The sequence below is a fragment of the Pongo pygmaeus genome, chromosome 11 (assembly GCF_028885625.2).
Source record: "Pongo pygmaeus isolate AG05252 chromosome 11, NHGRI_mPonPyg2-v2.0_pri, whole genome shotgun sequence".
Taxonomy (NCBI): Eukaryota; Metazoa; Chordata; class Mammalia; order Primates; family Hominidae; genus Pongo; species Pongo pygmaeus.
This window is the reverse complement of record NC_072384.2, coordinates 58,902,058-58,922,010: the sequence shown is the minus strand read 5'-3', so window position 1 is coordinate 58,922,010 and position 19,953 is coordinate 58,902,058. Positions and strand designations below refer to the sequence as shown.

Below are 19,953 nucleotides of genomic sequence, written 5' to 3'. Positions count from 1 at the left end.
GCTCTTTAGGTTTCATATGAATTTTAGAATAGTTTTTTCTGACTCTGTGAAAAATTACGTTGATGGTTTGATAGGAATAAGCATTGAATCTGTAAATTACTTTGGGCAATATGGCCATTTTGACAATATTGATTCTTCCTATCCATGAGCATGGAATGTCTTTCCATTTGTTTGTGTCTTCTCTGATTGCTTTCAGCAGTGTTTTGTAATTTTTGTTGTAGATATCTTTCACCTCCTTGGATAGCTATATTCCTAGGTATTTTATTCTTTTTGTGGCTATTATTGTAAATGAGATTGCGTTCTTGATTTGGCCCTCAGCTTGGATGCTATTGGCGTATAGAAATGTTATTGATTTTTGTATATTGATTTTGTATCGTCAAACTTTACCGAACTCTTTTATCTGTCCTAGAAGCCTTTTGTGAAAGTCTTTAGGGTTTCCTAGGTATATAGAATCATATTGTCTCTTAAGACAGATAGTTTGATTTCCTCTCTTCCTATTTGGATGCCTTTTATTTTTTCTTGTTGAATACCATGGATATTTTGCTTAATCATTTTTTGATTCAAGATATTTCTGGGCTTAAGATATGATTATATATGTATTTATTAATATTAATAGCAAGCGATTGTTGAAAATATTAGCTAACTTTTAGATGAGAGGTGTGTGAGCTTATATTTATTAAAATTTAGGTAAATTAATCATTTACTGAAGGACAACAATGTAATTATTAGCTTTAAAAAAAGGAGATGCCCTTAATTCAAGAAAATAGGATTACAAATGAAATGGGGATAAAAGGCCCAGCACAGTGACTCATACCTGTAATCCCAACACTATGGGAGGCCAAGACAGGAGGATTGCTTAAGTCCGGGAGTTCAAGACTAGCCTGAGCAATGTATCAAGACTCCATTTCTACAAAAAATAAAAATATTACCTGGGCATGGTGTTACATACCTGTAGTCCTAGCTCCCTGGGAGGCTGAGGTGGAAGGACTGCTTTAGCCCACGAGTTTGAGACTACAGAGAACTATGATCATGCCATTGTACTACAGCCTAGGTGACAGATAGAGACCCTGTCTCTAATTAAAAAAAAAAAAAAATAGAAAGAAAGAAATAGGGAAGAAGATACACTTAATATATCCATTATCAGTTTTATTTATTTTGGTCCACAGATGTAGTGAGGAATTTGTAGAATCAGCTACTTTTCAGCATACTGATAGTTTTCAAACACTTCTTACCAGCTTCTGTAAAAATCTTGATTTTAGAGGAGTGATAGCCTTCATGGAACAAAACAATTGTAATACTCTATATAAGCCTATGCTGTACTGGCTGGTTATCTTTTAATGAATTTCTGTTAGCAGTTTTAGAAACACCTTTGAAAATGGTGTAAGGTAAATAAATTTCCTACAGACTTATGTTTCATCACATTATAAAAAAATTGTTGAATAAAATGTCATTGTTTTTATTTTACTTTGTGTTTGATTGTCAGAATAAAAGAAAGTAAGGTTGAGCTAGACGTATTTTGGTAATAAAATAGCATTATTTTTATTTACCTAAATATAACACTAAGGTAAGAGGTATTTACATATTTCTTAGGAATAGAGGAAGGCATCAAAATAAATTGTTAGTGACGTATTATTTTGAAATATATGATGATCTTCCTTGAAAAGCATTTTTTGTGAATTGTAGAAAGCTATACATCTAAGCATAAAGACCTTAAGTTTATTTTTTTCAACCAGGAGGTTTAGAAGCATTAGAGTATGGAATGTCTACTGTTACCAGGCCAAAAAAAGCATAAAATTGAAAGATGCAAAGAAGCAGCAAGTTTAAAATGACTCCGAAAATGTTGTTTTTTTTCTTTGAGATGTTGCATTTAGAAAAAAGTACAGTGTTTCTTCTTTTTAATGCACAAGGCATAAAAAGTAAAATGTCTACAGTTCTTAATGAAAAGAGCCTTTTTTTCTGAGTCATTTGATCAGTAAATATTTGTGGCAAATACTTAATATGCCAGGCAGTTTTTTCCGTAAGTAGATGTCCCCTAAAGGCATTTTCCCATAGAGCAAATTGTGAACACACCTTTCAGTACAGAAATGAAGTTGAAAGCCTGAATTTGAAGAAAAACTAATGTTCATAGAGAAACTGAAGAATACAAAAAAATGATTGTTGGTTTAGAGAAGCTTATTCTCTGAGGAAGATAAAACAGTAGGCACGATGCTGGCCAGCTAAAAATTAGGGTTTTGTTAATAAGGAGTAAGAGGAGGCTTCACAGTAAGGTAGGCAACACACAGTTTCTGGCACAATTATAATGCTGGTAATTATTTCGAATTAAGTGAAGAACAAAAGATTGGAAGTCAACAACCAGAGTTCTAATTCAGCTCTGCTGTTAACTGTCACACCTAATGCAACATAGCCGTGGGCACGAATGGACACTGAGAACATGAAAGATCAGTACCAGAAATCTAAAAGTCTGGAAATTTATGTCACTAATCTACCAGGTAGGATTTTTGTGGCTAGGCAAGGCCTATACTAGGAGGACAACTGTATGAATCCACGGATACAGGAGGAGGAGATATTGAAAGTCGTTGACTATTAGAGGATGACATACTTTGAGTAAGTAGGAAGCATAGTCAGCATTGTGGAAACAGTTGTATCAAACCACATCTTTCTCACTTGTTTTTAATAGATGACACCTTTTCTCACGGTTCTTACTCTTTCACATCTTTCAAGTGCTATGTAGTGTATGGTATAATAAGCTATATGACTAGTGTGGCTTAAGAATATCTGTCAAGTTTATAATCTCTCACCCTTTCACTACCTAACTCTGGCACTGTTAAGTAGCTAGAAATAGACATAATACTAAACTGAAAAGGCATAGGGAAATCCAACAAAATTTTGATTTTTTTCTCATGATGTTAATTGTTTTATGTGAATTGTCAAATTTCGTCGCAAATATCTGATACCCTTTCTTTGCTCATGCCTGAAGAATTTTTTTTAGTTCTAGCAGGGTAATTTCATATCTTACATTACTTACACTGAAGCTAACTTAATTCTCTCATCTGTAATGTAAATGCATATAAGAAGTCTTTAAGATCAATTTGCTTCTAGGTGAGACGTTCTAAAAGTTTCATATAAACAAACTGGGAAGTAAAGGATTCTGAAAGTATAATTTCAAAAGGAAAGGTAGTAAAAAATTAACTTTGTTTACTTAAGCTACGGTTAAATTTACTGAAAATTATTTAACCAGAAATCAATTTGGTAAATGATCAATCCACTGAATGACTATTAGGCCTTAAATTGTCAGACCAATTGCCTTAATCCAGATTTAAACATACCCCACAAATATTTTACTACCAGAGGCAAGGACTGGGATGGATACAGGTCTCAATCCAGAAAAATATGAGAGGAGTAAAGTCCCTCCATTCACTTATATAGCATTGAGCATTCAAGAAGGGCAGTACTAGGCATCTCAAATGTTAACTTGGGAAGCTGGGCATCTAGTGGCACAGGACTGTAAATCCATGGTGAAATTGCTGCCTCCCAGTCTTGGTGATACTAAAACTTTAAAAATAGTCATCAATAACTTGGCAAGTAAATCATTTAGCTAATCGACTTTTGGTGGACTGGTATACTGTATTTACATAATTATATACTGCTTTTCCCAAAAAAAAAATCAGCTTACAAGTATTTAAAAAATGGGAGCAACAAAAGAAAAAGTCAAGCCAGGATGTGTAAAATTGAATCAGGAATAAGACTTGAGAACACATCCCGTTGAGACCTAAACATGTGGCTGCTAAACCACATATTTACTCTAGCTTTCAGTGACATGTGGGAAACCCAGTTAATTAGGCAATTTACTGTCTGTAACAAAAGGTGAAAACAAACCAGTCCCTCATGAGGGGTTCACGTATCTTTTGGAGTCATTTATTTATGAAGACTATATAACAGAAATGTTGAAATAGGAAGGTCATATTGAAAATAAATTTCATGATCTCTTTTGAATTTCTGAATACAGAAAATATTTAAGAACTCATTAAAAAGAAATATTTTCTTTCTTTAAAAGTCTGTTTATAAGTCATAAAAAAGTTGAGCTAAATTTGTTTTCCAGTTTTCTCAAATATTTCTCCATCCTTATTTGTTCAGTAAGAAAACCTCATTGCCACTTATTTCCCTTTTCCATGTTGTTTAGAGATTACTCGAAACCTTAACTGCCTTTCTGGTCTACATTCAGGTTTTCCTCCTTCACATCCAGGCAGTGTTCAATTTCAGCCAGTTCTCTCTCCCAAAAGACCAATGTACTATTCATCTCTCTTTCTAGCTCTAATTCCTGTGCTCTAATCCAGGCCATCATAATTTTTATATGGACAGTTGAGACAACTTTCTCTCCCAAGCTCTAAACTCTTTTTCTAATGCATTACTGAAGGTGTGGTCCTAGGGTCACCTGCCTTAGAATTGACTGAGCCTGAGGTCCTTGTTAAAAATGTGGTCCTTTAGGGAAAAGGTCTCTCTCTAGCTGACTTTTAGATAATGTTATGCCTTGGTCAGAGTAAAGGTGCTTCAACAAATATTTAAGTAGTGAAAACTTCATTTTTATAATATATTACAGTGTACTTTCACTTATTTCATTAGCTTATTTACCTGGATTATTCAGTCTTCCGAAATAAAACATAAACGCTTTTCTTTTTTTCCTTCTTTCTCTTTGTAGTATTTATAGAAGTGAAGGTATTATTCACTAAGAATACAAATTAGCAACTCTTGAAAGCAGAATTAGAATAATATAATTAACATAATCTTCTCCAGGCGTGGTGGCTCACGCATGTAATCCAAACACTTTGGGAGGCCAAGGCGGGTGGATCACCTGAGGTCAGGAGTTCGAGACCAGCCTGGCCAACATGGCAAAACCCTGTCTGTACTAAAAATACAAAAATTAGCCGAGTATGGTGGCAAGCGCCTGTAATCCCAGCTACTTGGGAGGCTGAGGCAGGAGAATCACTTGAACTCAAGAGGCAGAGGTTGCAGTGAGCTGAGATTGCACCACTACACTCCAGCTTAGGCCACAGAGTGAGACTTTGTCTCAAAAAAAAAAAAACAACAACAACATAATCTTTTGCTATCTCCATCTTGTTGATCATCTTTTCTTATCCATATTTTAAAAATCTTAGTCAACAAAAATTATTTTCAGCAAATATTTACTATTTTAAGTCTTAGAAATCAAGAAAAAAGAATTAAATTCTTTTGATATATAATTTCTGATAGATAAAAAGCCAATGGCATGTGAATCAAATGATATAAATTGTATTTGCTTTTCCTGAGGAAAAATTTATTGAGAAAAATACTACTTGTTCTCACCCACAATTATTTTGGCTCTTCAATGAATTAAAGCTGTTGTATAAGTTTCAGATTTTCCTAATGATTCTTTTCTCATTTTCTAAAATCTAGGAGTCAGAAGACATTATAAGTAATCCAGTATATGCAATCCCTTTAGAAAGTATTTACTTTTTAAATGCCAAGGGCAAAAATGTGAATGATATGGGCACTATATTTGTCTGCTGAGTTCTAGGCACCAACATATTTTGTTCCTCTTTTGACACAGGTGTATTTTCCTAGCTGAATAAAAATGTAACTATGTAAAAATTATATCTAGATAAGAAAAGTTGATAGAACTCTTAAAATTTTGGCCAAAAATTGATTTTGTTATTAATAAGATACTTTAAAAACCGAATGCAGATTTGTTTACAGACTTTTATTAGTCACTCTTCTCTTCCAAGTATCATGAATGTTACCTTTATATTTTTCAAGTTATATAATACATGCTACCTTGGTGCTTAAGAACATAATAAAAAAATGAAAACCTAGACTAATCAAAAGCTTCCCATGCTGGTGAACATACCTGACATAAAACTATGCTGATGTCTTCCTTTTTAGTGGCTTATGGCCTAGAAATACACTTTGTACAACTATTGTTCCTATTGACTTCATTTGGAATCTCAGCAAAAAATTTTCATTTTCCTCAGAATTAATTTTTAAAATTATTTTTAAGATAAGAATTACTGAAAGGAGTTAGTATATATGTTATTTTTAGCATATATATGTATGAACATATGCATTAATTTTTTTCTGATGGTCTTTTCTTGACATAATCTTGGTTGTGCTTTCATGGATAAATGTTATGATCTGTCACTTATCAAGTATAAGAACATCTTTATAACATCAAGTACCCATAGTGGTCAGGAGCACAGGTTTTAGAGTGAGACAGTCATGGGTTTGAATCACAGTCTGTTCTTTGCTGTCTATTCAACCTCACTCAGCCTGAATTTCCTCAATTGTAAAGACAATAAAACCCACCATATGAGATAAAAATGTTGTGAAGATTAAAGTGTATAGTCTATTCAAAGTATCTGGAACACAGCACAATACTTGGAATGTGGGATGTAGCTATTATCCATAATCACGTACAATTTAGTACCCATTAACTGTGATATTCATAGACTCCTTGCCCCAGGTTAGGCAATTCATGTTATAACGTAAAACTCAAGAACTTTGGGTTATTTTTGGTTGCACAGTTTTTTCTAGTGACTCAACCAAAATTTCTACTTTGAGGATATTTTTAGAGAAAAAGACGTTTTAAAAATTTCCTTAACCTTCATACTGAAGGAATTAACTCTTAAAAAGAAATAATAAGACAATTATTTTTAAAAGATGTCTCTTATATCTGAACATATTATTTTGGACTATAAGGTAATATAACAGTGTATTTGTTTTGATTGACACATGCAGGATACATGTATTTATGTGCTAAGCAGTATTTTTTTTTTTTGAGACAGAGTCTCGTTCTGTCACCCAGGCTGGAGTGCAGTGGTGCAATCTTGGCTCACCGAAACCTCCACCCCCTGGGTTCAAGCAATTCTTCTGCCTCAGCCTCCCAAGTAGCTGGGACTACAGGCGCACACCACCACGCCCGGCTAATTTTTGTATTTTTAGTAGAGACGGGGTTTCACTATATTGGCCAGGCTGGTCTCAAACTCCTGACCTTGTGATCCGCCCGCCTTAGCCTCCCAAAGTGCTGGTATTATAGGCGTGAGCCACTGAGCCCGGCCGCAGATACACTAGCATTGTGTTGGTATGTGCCTCCACTAGGAGGCTTATAATGAGAAATCTCAAATATATACAGAAATAGATGGACTGATAATATATACCTTGTACCCATCATAAGTTTTAGGAATTATCATTTTGACCAATACTGTTTTACATATACCCTCATCTACTTCTCCCTTCCAAAATTTGTTGAAGGAATGGTTCCATTTGTGTCTCTAAAAGATAAGGACTCATAACCACAGTACCATTATTATACTTTTAATATATAATTTCTTTTTAATTTTTTTTCATTTTTGTGAGTACATAATAGGTATATATATACATGGGGTACATGAGATTTTTTTTTTTTTTTGAGATGGAGTCTTGCTCTGTCACCCAGGCTGGAGTACAGTGGTTCCATCTCAGCTCACTGCAACCTCCGCCTCCCGAGTTCAAGCCATTCTCCTGTCTCACCCTCCCAAGTAGCTAGCAGTACAGGCACCTGCCACCATGCCCAGCTAATTTTTGTATTTTTAGTAGAGACGGGGTTTCACCATGTTGGCCAGGCTGGTCTCAAACTCGTGACCTCAGGAGATCCACCCGCCTCAGCCTCCCAAAATGCTGAGATTACAAGCGTGGGCCATCGCGCCCAGCCACAATGAGATATTTTGATACAGGCATACAGTGCAAAATAATAACATCAGAGTAAATGGGGTATTCATCACCTCAAGCATTTATCCTTTCTTTGTGTTACAAACAATCCAGTTATACTCTTTTAGGTTTTTTTAAATGTATGATAAATTATTGTTGATTGTAGTCACCATGTTGTGCTATCAGATACTAGATCTTATTTATTTTACGCACGTATTTTTTATAACTATTAACCATCTTCACTCCCTTGCCCCTCTGCTCTCACTATCCTTCCCAGCCTCTGGTAACTATCATTCTGCTCTCTATCTCTGTTGAGTTCAATTGTTTTAATTTTTAGCTCCCACAAATAAGTGAGAACATGCAAAAACTGACCTTTCTGGGCCTGGCTTATTTCACTTAACATGATATTCTCTAGTTCCATCCATGATGTTGTTGCAGATGAAAGGATCTCATTTTCCTTTATGGCTGAATAACTACTCCATTGTGTAGTGTATATTTACCACATTTTCTTTATCTATCTGACATATGGGTTGCCTCCAAATCTTGGCTATTGTGAACAGTGCTGCAGCAAACATGGGAGTGCAGATACCTCTTCAATATATTCATTTCCTTTCTTTTAGATATATACCTAGAAGTGGAATTGCTGAATTATATGGTAGCTCTATTTTTAGTTTTTTGAGGGACCTCCGAACTGTTCTCCATAGTGGTTGTACTTATTTACATTGATACGTTCTTGATATCATCAACTCTCAGTCATTGCTCAGATTTTCAGTTGTCTCTTTATTGTTCAAATTTTCTTAACAGTTTATTTATTTATTTATTTATTTATTTATTTATTTAGAGATGAAGTCTCGCTCTTGTCCTGCAGGCTGGAGTGCAATGGTGTGATCTCGGCTTACTGCAACCTCCACCTCCCTGGTTCAAACCACTCTCCTGCCTCATTCTCTCAAGTAGCTGGGATTACAGGTGCCTGTCACCACGCCCAGCTAATTTTTGTATTTTTAGTAGAGATGGAGTTTCACCATGTTGGCCAGGCTGGTCTCGAACTCCTGACCTCAGGTGATCCGCCCACCTCAGCCTCCCAAAGTGCTGTGATTACAGGTCGTGAGCCACTGCACCCGGCCAGTCCACGCCCGGTCAGTTTGTCTATTTAAATAAGTATCCAAGTAAGGTCCACAAACTGGGCTTGTTTGATACATATTTTAAGGTTCATTTAAACTTCCTACAGTTTTCTTACTTCTTGCAACATTTGTTGAAGAAACTAGGTCATTTATAGAATTTCCCACAGAATGGATTTTGCTGTATAGTTTACTTATACTTCCGTGTTTCTTTTAAAGTTATTGTAATTAAATCTAGAGGCTTGATCAAATCCAGGTTTTATTTTTGTGTGTGTGTGAGGGGCAATACTATTTTATGGGTGATTGTATGAGCCTCCATCAGGAGGCTAATATCTGTCTAGTTGTGTCTCTTTTTGATGATAGGCAACCATTCAAGTTCAATTCTTCGATTCACGAATTTATTAGGTATTGCAGAATCCTGATATTCTAACTCTTTCTGTCTTAATTTATTAGCTGTAATATTTATAAAGAGAAACTTTCATGTATTATTTGGGTAGCTTAGTGTTTTGGTTTAACTGGTAACCCATAAGAGCAATCTATAGTGGCATCATTGTACAACTAATATTTTTAAATATCTGCTAACTTGATGGTCATTATAGTTCAGAAATGGTGATTAAGATTTATATCTCTATGTTTATAGATACAGATACAAATCTATATATGTAATTAAAGCTTAAGTCATTAAAGTAAGAATATTAAAGCTATACCAAAGGCCATGAATAATTATACATCTAAGTTTAATTTAAAAATGAAATTCCTAAAGTTTATACCAATGTTATAAATTCCAAAATATATGTGATTTTTAGCTAGAATTTTCTGACACGTTGGTCTCTTATTTTGTTTGTAATATATTATTTCTATAAAATGTTAATTAAAAGGGAATGCAGTGGTGTCTTTTGAAAGAAGAGGATGTCATTCCTCGTATCAGGGCAATGGAAGGTCGTAGAGGAAGACCACCAAATCCAGATAGACAACGAGCAAGAGAGGAATCCAGGATGAGACGTCGGAAAGGTCGACCTCCAAATGTTGGCAATGCTGAATTCCTAGATAATGCAGATGCAAAGTTGCTAAGAAAACTGCAAGCTCAAGGTAAGAAACATAATGTGTCTGACACTAATAATCATACTAAAAAGTATACTAAAAGTATTTCTAATATTTTTGACTTAGGATTGACACTGCTCTAATTTTTAAAAAGTAAATATTTGTGTTAGAATAAAATGAAAAAATAAGGAGTCCCACTGGTAACTGGAGTTCTTTGATTAGGTAATCTTTCAAGAACGATTACTCATAAACACATCCTATCCTGTGTATTTAGAATTACAAAGGTGGGTGTTAAGCTTTTAAGGCTTGCACAGAAAGGGAATCAACCAGCACTTGGCACATGCCTTAAGGTCGTGCCAACCTTCTGGAAATTCTCATTTTAACAGCTCCCGATTCCTTGAGGTGGTACATGGGAATAACTCCAAAATATGTGGATCTGTGGAGTAAATTTTCAGTCAGAGAACTCCAATTACTGGTAAGTAACCCCAGTCTTTTAGTTCGGGTTCTCCTGTAGTCCAGATATAGTATATATATTTTCAGAATAACAAATTAATACATTTAAATCAAAAAGTACTTTAAGATAACCAGAAAGTATCATTTATCAAGCTCAAAGTGCTCATAATAACCTAAACTGTATTAATGATTTGACATTATACATAAAATCTCAACATGAAAGTCCCATGCTATGTATGGCAAAGAGAAGGCTGAGTAAAATAGAACAGTTTGGCTTTGCAGTTTGAGTTACTAGTTACAAATGTGAAGCTGCTTAAGACTGTCTGAATATATCAACATATGTGTAGATATCTTATATTTGCAAGGCATGTATATAAAGATATGTAACAATGTAAAATAAAGGTTTAATAATGAAAATTGACTTAAAAATCTAACAGAATTTTACTTCTTCTCATGGATTTTTTATTATACCTATAAATAAGCAAAATGTGGAGGAAATGTATAAAAGACTTATTTCTATGCATTGTAAACACCATCATAATATTGACTTCTCTGTTGCTGCTTTGTTTTTTATTATAAAACAAATATCCATGACAAAACTCATAGAATAGAATGCTTTAAAGACACATGTAATCTTAATGCTTTGGGATGCCAAGGTGGGAGGATTGTTTGAGGCCAGGAATTTAAGACCAGCCTGGGCAATGAAGCAAGACCCCATCTCTACAAATAAAATTTTGAAATTAGCCAGGTGTGGTGGCACACTCCTCTAATCTTGGCTATTGTGGAGGCTGATGTGGGAGGATCCTCTGAGCCCAGGAATTAAGGTTACAGTGAGCTGTGATCATGCCACTGCACGCCAGCCTGGCTGACAGAGTGAGACCCTGTCTCTAAAGAAATAAATAAAAGACATTATCATTCTTATCAGTGGAATAATTAATCTTTCCAGAAATATGTACACACATACACACACATGCAACCACTCACACATACATATATATCCTTTTTGATTTTTAAAATAAATGGACTTGAGTCAGTCTCTTTTTGATGACTGTTTAAGCTACTTCCAGATCTTCACTATCATACAATTATAATAAATATATATTACACTTTTCTAAGCATATGTTATACAAATCTAAACATATTACACAAATCATTTTCAAGTTTTTATGGATAGCAGGCAAATATTGTCTCCAGTTCATACTTTGACTAATAGCTTGTTAACTGCCTAGCAGTTATCATATAAGTTTTTTATCTTAGTATGTGTATTAGTCTGTTCTCACACTGCTATCAAGTTATGACCTGAGACTGGGTAATTTATAAAGGAAGAAGTTTAATTGACTCACAGTTTCGCATGGCTGGGGAGGCCTCAGGGAACTTACAGTCATGGTGGAAGGGGAAGCAGCCGCCTTCTTCACAAGGCACCCAGAAGAGAGAGAGAGAGAGCAAGGGAATCCACCACTTAGAAAACTATCAGATCTCATGAGAACTCACTTACTAGCATGAGAACAGCATGGGGGGGAACCCCCTCATGATCCAATCCCCACCCACCAGGTCCCTCGTTTGACACGTGGGGATTACTGTTTGAGATGAGATTTGGGTGCGAACACAGAGCCAAACCATATCAGTATGGTAGTCAGGTTTTTTTATTTTATTTGGCTTCTTATAAGACTTTCATCCCAAAGAGTTACTGGTGAAGGTTAAAAAGTCAATAAATTAACAGGCACAGATGGGTTTTAAAAATTGATATTGTCAGTAAGCTATTGACCCTTCTGAATAATGTTTAATGCTGGGGAATGTGGACATTGTTTGCATAAAATAAGAAAGTTTGAAATTAACTGATAATCAAAACATGGGATCTTCATGGATATTTGGCATATCTAAGTATCATTAGAAGTTAGAATCTAAAATAGCAAATTTAAATTTAGAAAATTAACTATATTTTTGTTGTAACAAAGTAGAAGTTAATTATTCAACTTTTACCGAATGTTTATTCTCCCTCCAGATTTCAAATTGATTTGTATTCAATTACATAGTTTACCCTTGTTATAATACATTGGATTGCATTTTGCAAGTTCTGTTACCTTTGACCTTATTGTATATTACATGTGCTCTTTCTCAACATGTATATAAAGATTATTTAACAGTAAGTAAATAATCATTATTAATATTTACAACTGTATGGAGTATTGTTTGCATTTTCCCCTGTGAAGAAAAGAAAGTAAAAATGAAGCAGTTTATCACCTTTTTCATTTCTAAAAGCATTCTTTGGTAACACTTTGGGGGGTTATCTGAGAGGATTCTAGGAGAAGTTTTTGTTGTATATTATTATCGTTCTATGACCAACTAGACGGAAAAACCAGACTTAATTTGAAGAAAGTTTCAGAATAGTGAGATAAATGTCAGTTTTGAATGTACATCCAAACGTTGTGAAATGAGAACTCTAATTTCTCAGAATATAGGTAAAAATCTGACAAAGTTTGAATATGATAAAGACTTTCATTCTATATAAATAAACCTGCTTGTTGATTGACTGATACTATTAATAGCTCAAATTTCCCAAAATATCAAGTAGCACCTATTCATTTCATATGTGATTGAAACTGAGATGCCTGTAAGTAATCTATACCATGCACCATTATTTTAAGATGTACACTAAGAAAGAAAAGAGCTGCCAGTTATCAGTTACATTCTGACCTTAGAGATGTCAAAATGTTTAAAAATGCATCTTAGGATCAAAGAAATGAGTTATATCCAAAATACCTCTAATTCTATCTGAAAATAAACTTCATCTTTGAAATTAAAGCAGACAGTTTCTTAAGCCACAAAAGATACTTTCCAAATTAATATTTCAAAAGGTAATTATAATATATTCACCAACCAAAAAAACCAAATAAATGAGAAGATACTGGAAATAATTTATTTCTATAGCTTGGGTGAACTTTTCTAGGTATCTAACTCATTCTCTTTCCTCTGTATTCTTTTTTTCTTCTTTTTTTTTTTTATTTTTATTTTGAGATAAAGTTTCACTCTTGTCGCCCAGGCTGAAGTGCAATGGCGCGATCTTGGCTCACTGCAACCTCTGCCTCCCGCGTTCAGCGATTCTCCTGCCTCAGCCTCCTGAGTAGCTGGGATTACAGGCACCCACCACAACGCCCAGCTAATTTTTGGTATTTTTAATAGAGACGGGTTTTCACCATGTTGGCCAGGGTAGCCTCGAACTCCTGACCTCAGTTGATCCATCTGCCTTGGCCTCCCAAAGTGCTGGGATTACAGACGTGAGCTGCTGTGCCTGGCCTTTTCCTTTTTTTCACATCATCTTCTTTTCCAACTGCCCATAATGTAAAATTTAATCTATGTAAATTTTTAATGATTAGTTAAAATTTTATATTTCTTGCTAAAGTAAAAAGATGTGAGTTGAACTTTTAAATTTTTTTGGCCCAAATGTTTTTTTAAATTACTGGCCAGACACAGTGGCTTATACCTGTGTAATCCTAGCACTTTGGGAGGCCAAGGTGAGAGGATTGCTTGAAGCCAGTTTTTCAATACCAGCTCAGGAAATAAAGCAAGACCACAAAAAGAAATTTTTAAAAAATTAGCTGGGTAAAGTGGTGCACTCCCGTAGTCCTGGTTATTCAGGAGGCTGAGGGGAGAGGATCACTTGAGCCCAGGAGTGGGAGGCTACAGCAAGCTATGATCATGCCACTTCACCTGGGTCACAGAATAAGACCTTGTCTCAAACAGATAAACAAAAATTACTGTGTACTTGTGTAGGGCTTGAAATTGATTGATACACTCATACACAAACATGGTTCTATATATATTATAGAATTTTCTTATTAAAAGTTAAACTTATATTACAGAATATCAGTTTAGCTTGCAGCAAAAGATCGTATTTATGCCATATTTTCTAGGAAACATTTTTATCAGCACATCTTTACATCTCAAGACAGAGTCAGGCCTCTATTGTAGAATTCAAAACTTTCAATTCTTAATGTTAAAGAAATATTTATCTGGCATTATTATAGATGAGAATAATAATCTTCACCCATATTATTATCAGAGGTTGCTGACCCTGAAGGTCAGTTTATAGGTTTTTATGTCCCAGAGTATTTAGTGAACAGGAGATCTTTTTTGTGTGACCCAGAAATTTTTGATGATGCCTGTAACCTCCTAATATTGAAAATGGTTGGGACATTGGAGATAATACTTTATCATCATCTTCCATTTTATTTTTCATTAACACTTCCAGTTTACTAGATGAAATTCGACTTTTTTCATCTCTTCTCCTTTTTAAAAGTCTCAGTGATAGAAAACTGGCCATAGTGACCAACTTCACTTCAGCTATTATGAGGATATACGGTTGCATTCTTAGCTAAAATCTTAAGGCATTTAAACTTTGCTTAAAGATTTTTAGAGATAGTGGCATATAGACTGTGGAGTCAGAAAGTCCTGGGGTTTCTTTGGGGTTTTTTTTGAGACAGAGTCTCACTGGAGTGCAGTGGTGCAATCTCAGCTCACTGCAACCTCTTCCTCCCAGGATCAAGCAGTTCTTCTGCTTCAGCCTCCCAAGTAACTGGGATGACAGGTGCCCACCACCATGCCTGGCTAATTTTTGTATTTTTAGTAGGGGTGGGGGCTTCATATGTTGGCGAGGCTGGTCTCGAAGTCCTGACCTCAAGTGATCCACCTACCTCAGCCTCCCAAAGTGCTGGGATTACAGGCATGAGCCACTGTGCCCAGCCAATCCTGGGTTTTTTTCTTAGCTACGCTGTTTAACCTCTAGGAGCTTTAGTTATTTTATGTGTAAGCGGGGCAATCATGTTGATCTTAGAAAGTAGCTGTGAACATTAAACAAGGTGGTGTAAATTTAACACAACAGGCTGGGCACGCTGGCTCACGCCTGTAATCCCAGCACTTTGGGAGGCCGAGGCGGGTGAATCATGAGGTCAGGAGATCGAGACCATCCTGGCTAACACGGTGAAACCCCATCTCTACTAAAAATACAAAAAATTAGCCGGGCATGGTGGCGGGCGCCTGTAGTCCCAACTGCTCGGGAGGCTGAGGCAGGAGAATGGCGTAAAACTGGGAGGTGAAGCTTGCAGTCAGCCGAGATCGCACCACTGCACTCCAGCCTGGGCAACAGAGCAAGACTCTGTTTCAAAAAAAAAGAAAAGAAAGAAAAAGAAAAATTTAACACAATAGTGCCTGCGATCAATAAATGGTGGAAATTTTTAGAGCTCAAGTGATTCATGTGTTAGCAATTATGTTCCTTGTCAATGAACATAATTTAGGTTTCTTTGTTCAGTGGCTACAAAATTTAAACAATGTGTAATACAAAGTGATGCTTTCTAAAATGATTATATGAGTAATATTATACACCACTTTTAGAGTTAGAAGTATTCAGACCAAGTTTGCCAGCAGAAGAAACCAAGGATATTACATGGTTTCTGTGTCCGTTATACCCTTTGCCACAGTAATGCTTGGTAACAACCACCAAACCTTAGTAGCATACAACACTGTCTTAATCACTTGTGCACACGGAATCAGCTGGAAATTAGCTAAGCAGCTTTGCTTATCTTGGCTGGGCTTGTTCACATTTGTGGGGTCAACTGGCTCCCTGTGTCCCAATCTCCCAATAGCCTAGCCCCCAAATCATATCTTCAGTCTTGGGCAAAGCACAAGAACAAAAGCAGAAAGAATACAACTAAACTTTCAAGCTCTGTTTTCATCACAACTGCTAACATCCTCTTAACCATGGAAAATCACATGGCTGAGTTCAGAATCAAGGGATGGGAAAATATATTCCACCTCTTGATGGGAATTGCTCCAAAGTCACATTACAAAGATCATTGATAAAAGGAGGAATGAAGAATTGGGGCCATTAATTTTGTTCATCTACCCTAGTTTCATACATGTCTCCTTGAAGATTATAAGAACTAGGTTGTCTTTAAAAGTCATTGAAATTCTGCCTTCTTTTTATTTAGGAGATTTAGTCCCTCTCCTTCATAAATGAAAATACCACTGGATTCAGGAACTTAACCATTATAGCTAATTGAAATACTAAGTTTGGGTGGGAGGGGACTTTGTATTTGTTTTAATTGAGAGTATTTCTTTTTTTTATATGTTAAGACTGAAGCTACATTACAAGTCCTAAAATATTAGCAGCTATTTTCCCACTAAGTGGGGTTTACTTGAAATGTGAAAAAAATGTACTTAAATAAGCTTCTCTGATAAAGATTAAAAGAAACCACATTTTTATGTAGTCCTAGATATGAGATCATATTTGATGAAATAATTTGATTATTTCCATTGGAATGAACATTCAATTTCCATTGGAATGAAGATGATGTTGTCTACCACACCACTCTTCTACTTGGTATCTGTCTGACCTTAGGCAATTTTCTTAAATATTATATCCTCGGCTGGGAGTGGTGGCTCACACCTGTAATCCCAGCACTTTGGGAGGCCGAGGTGGGCAGATCACGAGGTCAGGAGATCGAGACCATCCTGGTCAACGTGGTGAAACCCCATCTCTACTAAAAATACAAAAATTAGCTGGGTGTGGTGGCACACGCCTGTAATCCCAGCTACTTGGGAGGCTGAGGCAGGAGAATCGCTTGAACCTGGGAGGCGGAGATTGCAGTGAGCTGAGATCGCACCACTGCACTCCAGCCTGACAACAGAGCAAGACTTCGTCTCAAAAAAAAAAATAATAGTTATATCCTTTATGATGATACCATTTTCACACAGTTATTGTTTTTGGTTAGTAGTTACACAAAGTTGTTAATATTCTTTGAAATTTTGTGTTTTTCAGAAATAGCCAGGCAAGCAGCACAAATAAAGCTTTTGAGAAAACTTCAAAAGCAGGAACAGGCTCGGGTTGCTAAAGAAGCCAAAAAACAACAAGGTGAGTGATTTAAATGTAACATAAACTCGAAGAGTCAGTACTGGGAAATTTATAAGAGGTTTCTTTTCTTCATTCCCTTTTTGATGATATCTATCCTTTGGTTTCTTGTTGTAGCAATAATGGCTGCTGAGGAGAAGCGGAAGCAAAAAGAACAGATAAAGATTATGAAACAGCAGGTATGTGTATGCATTGGAACTGACTTTTAAAATATGGGACTTATTTTGAGGATTTGTTAGTAATGTACATTATTTTTGATTTCTTAAATAACTATATTTCATGTTAATGTTTGTGTCTTATTTAGAAAGTTGCTATCTTCTATTAATTAAAATTTTACCTTTTAATAAAGTCTTCTACTTCCAAGTGTTTAAAGAAATGATTACCAAACAGTAAATTTGTGTAAGTACTTTAATATCCTGGTAGACTTTGTATAAGTTGGTATCTTGAACAATTTTCAGAATTTTTAAATTAATGTATCAGTCAATGAAGTATATTGCTCGAATGTTCAAATTTTAATAAAAGCTTGTTTTTCTTAAACATGTAAAATATTAGTAGAAAATTAAATTTAAGTTATACAAAATAAGATTTGCCTTCATTGCTTCTTAATACTTTCAGGGTTACTTAAAAGTTGCCACTGCAAAAAAAAAAAAAAAAAAAAAATGATGAGACCATTATTTTAGCAAATCCAGAGTTCTCTGTCTTGTATCTACAGTATTTCTTCCCATGTGATTTTCAAAATTAAGTTTAGGTAAGAGAAATAATTTTTAAATTTTCATAGGTAAAAATTAAGTGAGAAGGTATTCAGCTTCATTTAAGATGAGAATGTGTAAACTACTATCCCATCTCCTCATATTCATGGTAACATTAAAGCAGAAAGGAAATGGAGAGGAAGTACTATTCTTTTAAAAATATTAAGAAGCATGTAGTTACTTCTGAGAATGAAATGAAATCAATTATGTTACTATATAAATACCTGCTAAATAAATGGCTTGGGTTGGATTTGATGTGGTTATCTCCAAGGTTTCTTCCAGTATCAACTAAAGCAATATGACTAGAGAAGTTGATAGAGAGTTGGGATTTAGGATTTAAGTTTGTAGTCAGTCAGCCTACAGTTAAATATGGACTCTGCTACTTAATAATTTTGTGACCTTAGATGAATGGCTTAACCATTAAGTCTTTATTTCTTCCATCATAAAAGAAGTTAACTGCAGTATCTGAATAAATGAGATAATGAACATAAAGTGCTTACTGCAGTGACTGGCAACAAAACACATGCTCAACTTTTTAAAGATAAATATAAAACATCCAACTACACAGTATACTCTTTTATCACCATAATTTAAAGTAGCAGTTGTAAACTTGAATTCCATCCTTAGTTTGTTAATTGTGACTGCTAGACATTGTAAGATTGACCTGAAATAGGTTAGTGAATGCATTCGTTAAAATATATTTACTAAAGAGTATATATGAAAAAATAAGTTCATATTTCATTTTTAAGTGAAATACTGTTGTTTCTGTTATACTTTTATTTAAAAAATTTTATAGCTTATTCTATTTACTAATGGCTGGAGACTCATTAGATCCCATCAGTACTTTAAATTCAGCTTTATGATCCTAAAGTCTTACGGTAGCTACAACCTAAATCCACATGTTCTTTGCTACTCATTGAAAAAGCATTGAGCTCCAAAGTTTCCAGCAATATTAATGCAAATGAACTGGTCTTAATATTTATCAAGATATTTATCTGAGGCCAATCTCAGAATACCATCTCATTTATTTGATTCAACAAAGTGAATCAAAGTATAGAGTAATTCTACTCATACTCTCTGTTATATAGGGTCTATTTTAAAGTCAGCATTTGATCTAGAATAAAATAGTACATGTGTTTTCATCCTTTGGATTATTTTTTCCACCTAGTAGACCAAAAATATCACCAGATAGTCCTTAAGACAGTTTTCTGGAAGATTTCAGAAACATTATTACAAAGCAAGAGGCACATAGGCATTGGGATCTGACGAGGACTCTATATTTACTAAGTATTGGACTTTAGACAAAATATTTACTTTCTGAGAACCTCAGTTTTCTCTTATGTAAAAAGAAGATAATTTAAGCTTCTATGATTTTTTAATGATTGACAAGATATTAAATGTAAAGTGACCGGCTCAGTGGCTGAGTACTCAACATTACAAAGTTAACCTGTATTATAATAATTTACCATGTTTATCTGCATGCTAATGATAACACTACCAAATATATATGGATATATATAAAAATCACTTGAACACTTAAGATAAAGCTTTAGACTGTGTACATAAGCCCCAAGATTCCCTGCCTATCTGTGCATAAGAGAACAATGAGTGACTTTTGCTGACTTGAAAACATAGCACCTTATAATGTTATAATTGACAAGAGCAGAAAAGTCAGATCAAGAGTATACTTTTCTCAGATATCAAGTTCTAATTCAAATAAATACTTCAAATATGGATCAATCTTTTCTAAGATTTGGAAATTACACAAAATATACACTTTGGGGTTTTGGGTTTTGTTTTTTGTTTTGTTTTTCTTTGTTTTGTTTTGTTTGTTTTTTTGTTTGTTTGTTTTTTAGACAGAGTCTCCCCCTGTTGCCCAGGCTGGAATTCAGTGGCACGATCTCTGCTCACTGCAGCCTCCGCCTCCTGGGTTCCAGCAATTCTCCTGCCTCAGCCTCCCAGGTAGCTGGGA

General features: G+C 35.0%; 1 protein-coding gene across 50 annotated transcripts in view; it reads left to right on the top strand.

Moving 5' to 3' along the window:
- The window catches only part of BAZ2B (bromodomain adjacent to zinc finger domain 2B), a 396,738-nt gene that overhangs the window by 287,151 nt on the left and 89,634 nt on the right, over positions 1-19,953 (top strand). For all 50 annotated transcript variants that reach the window (XM_054477916.2, XM_063647532.1, XM_063647507.1 and 47 more), the window contains 3 exons: positions 9,713-9,923; positions 17,143-17,235; positions 17,350-17,411. In XM_054477916.2, coding sequence (XP_054333891.1) covers positions 9,713-9,923; positions 17,143-17,235; positions 17,350-17,411 — 366 coding nt within the window. The remainder of the gene's footprint in view (positions 1-9,712; positions 9,924-17,142; positions 17,236-17,349; positions 17,412-19,953) is intronic.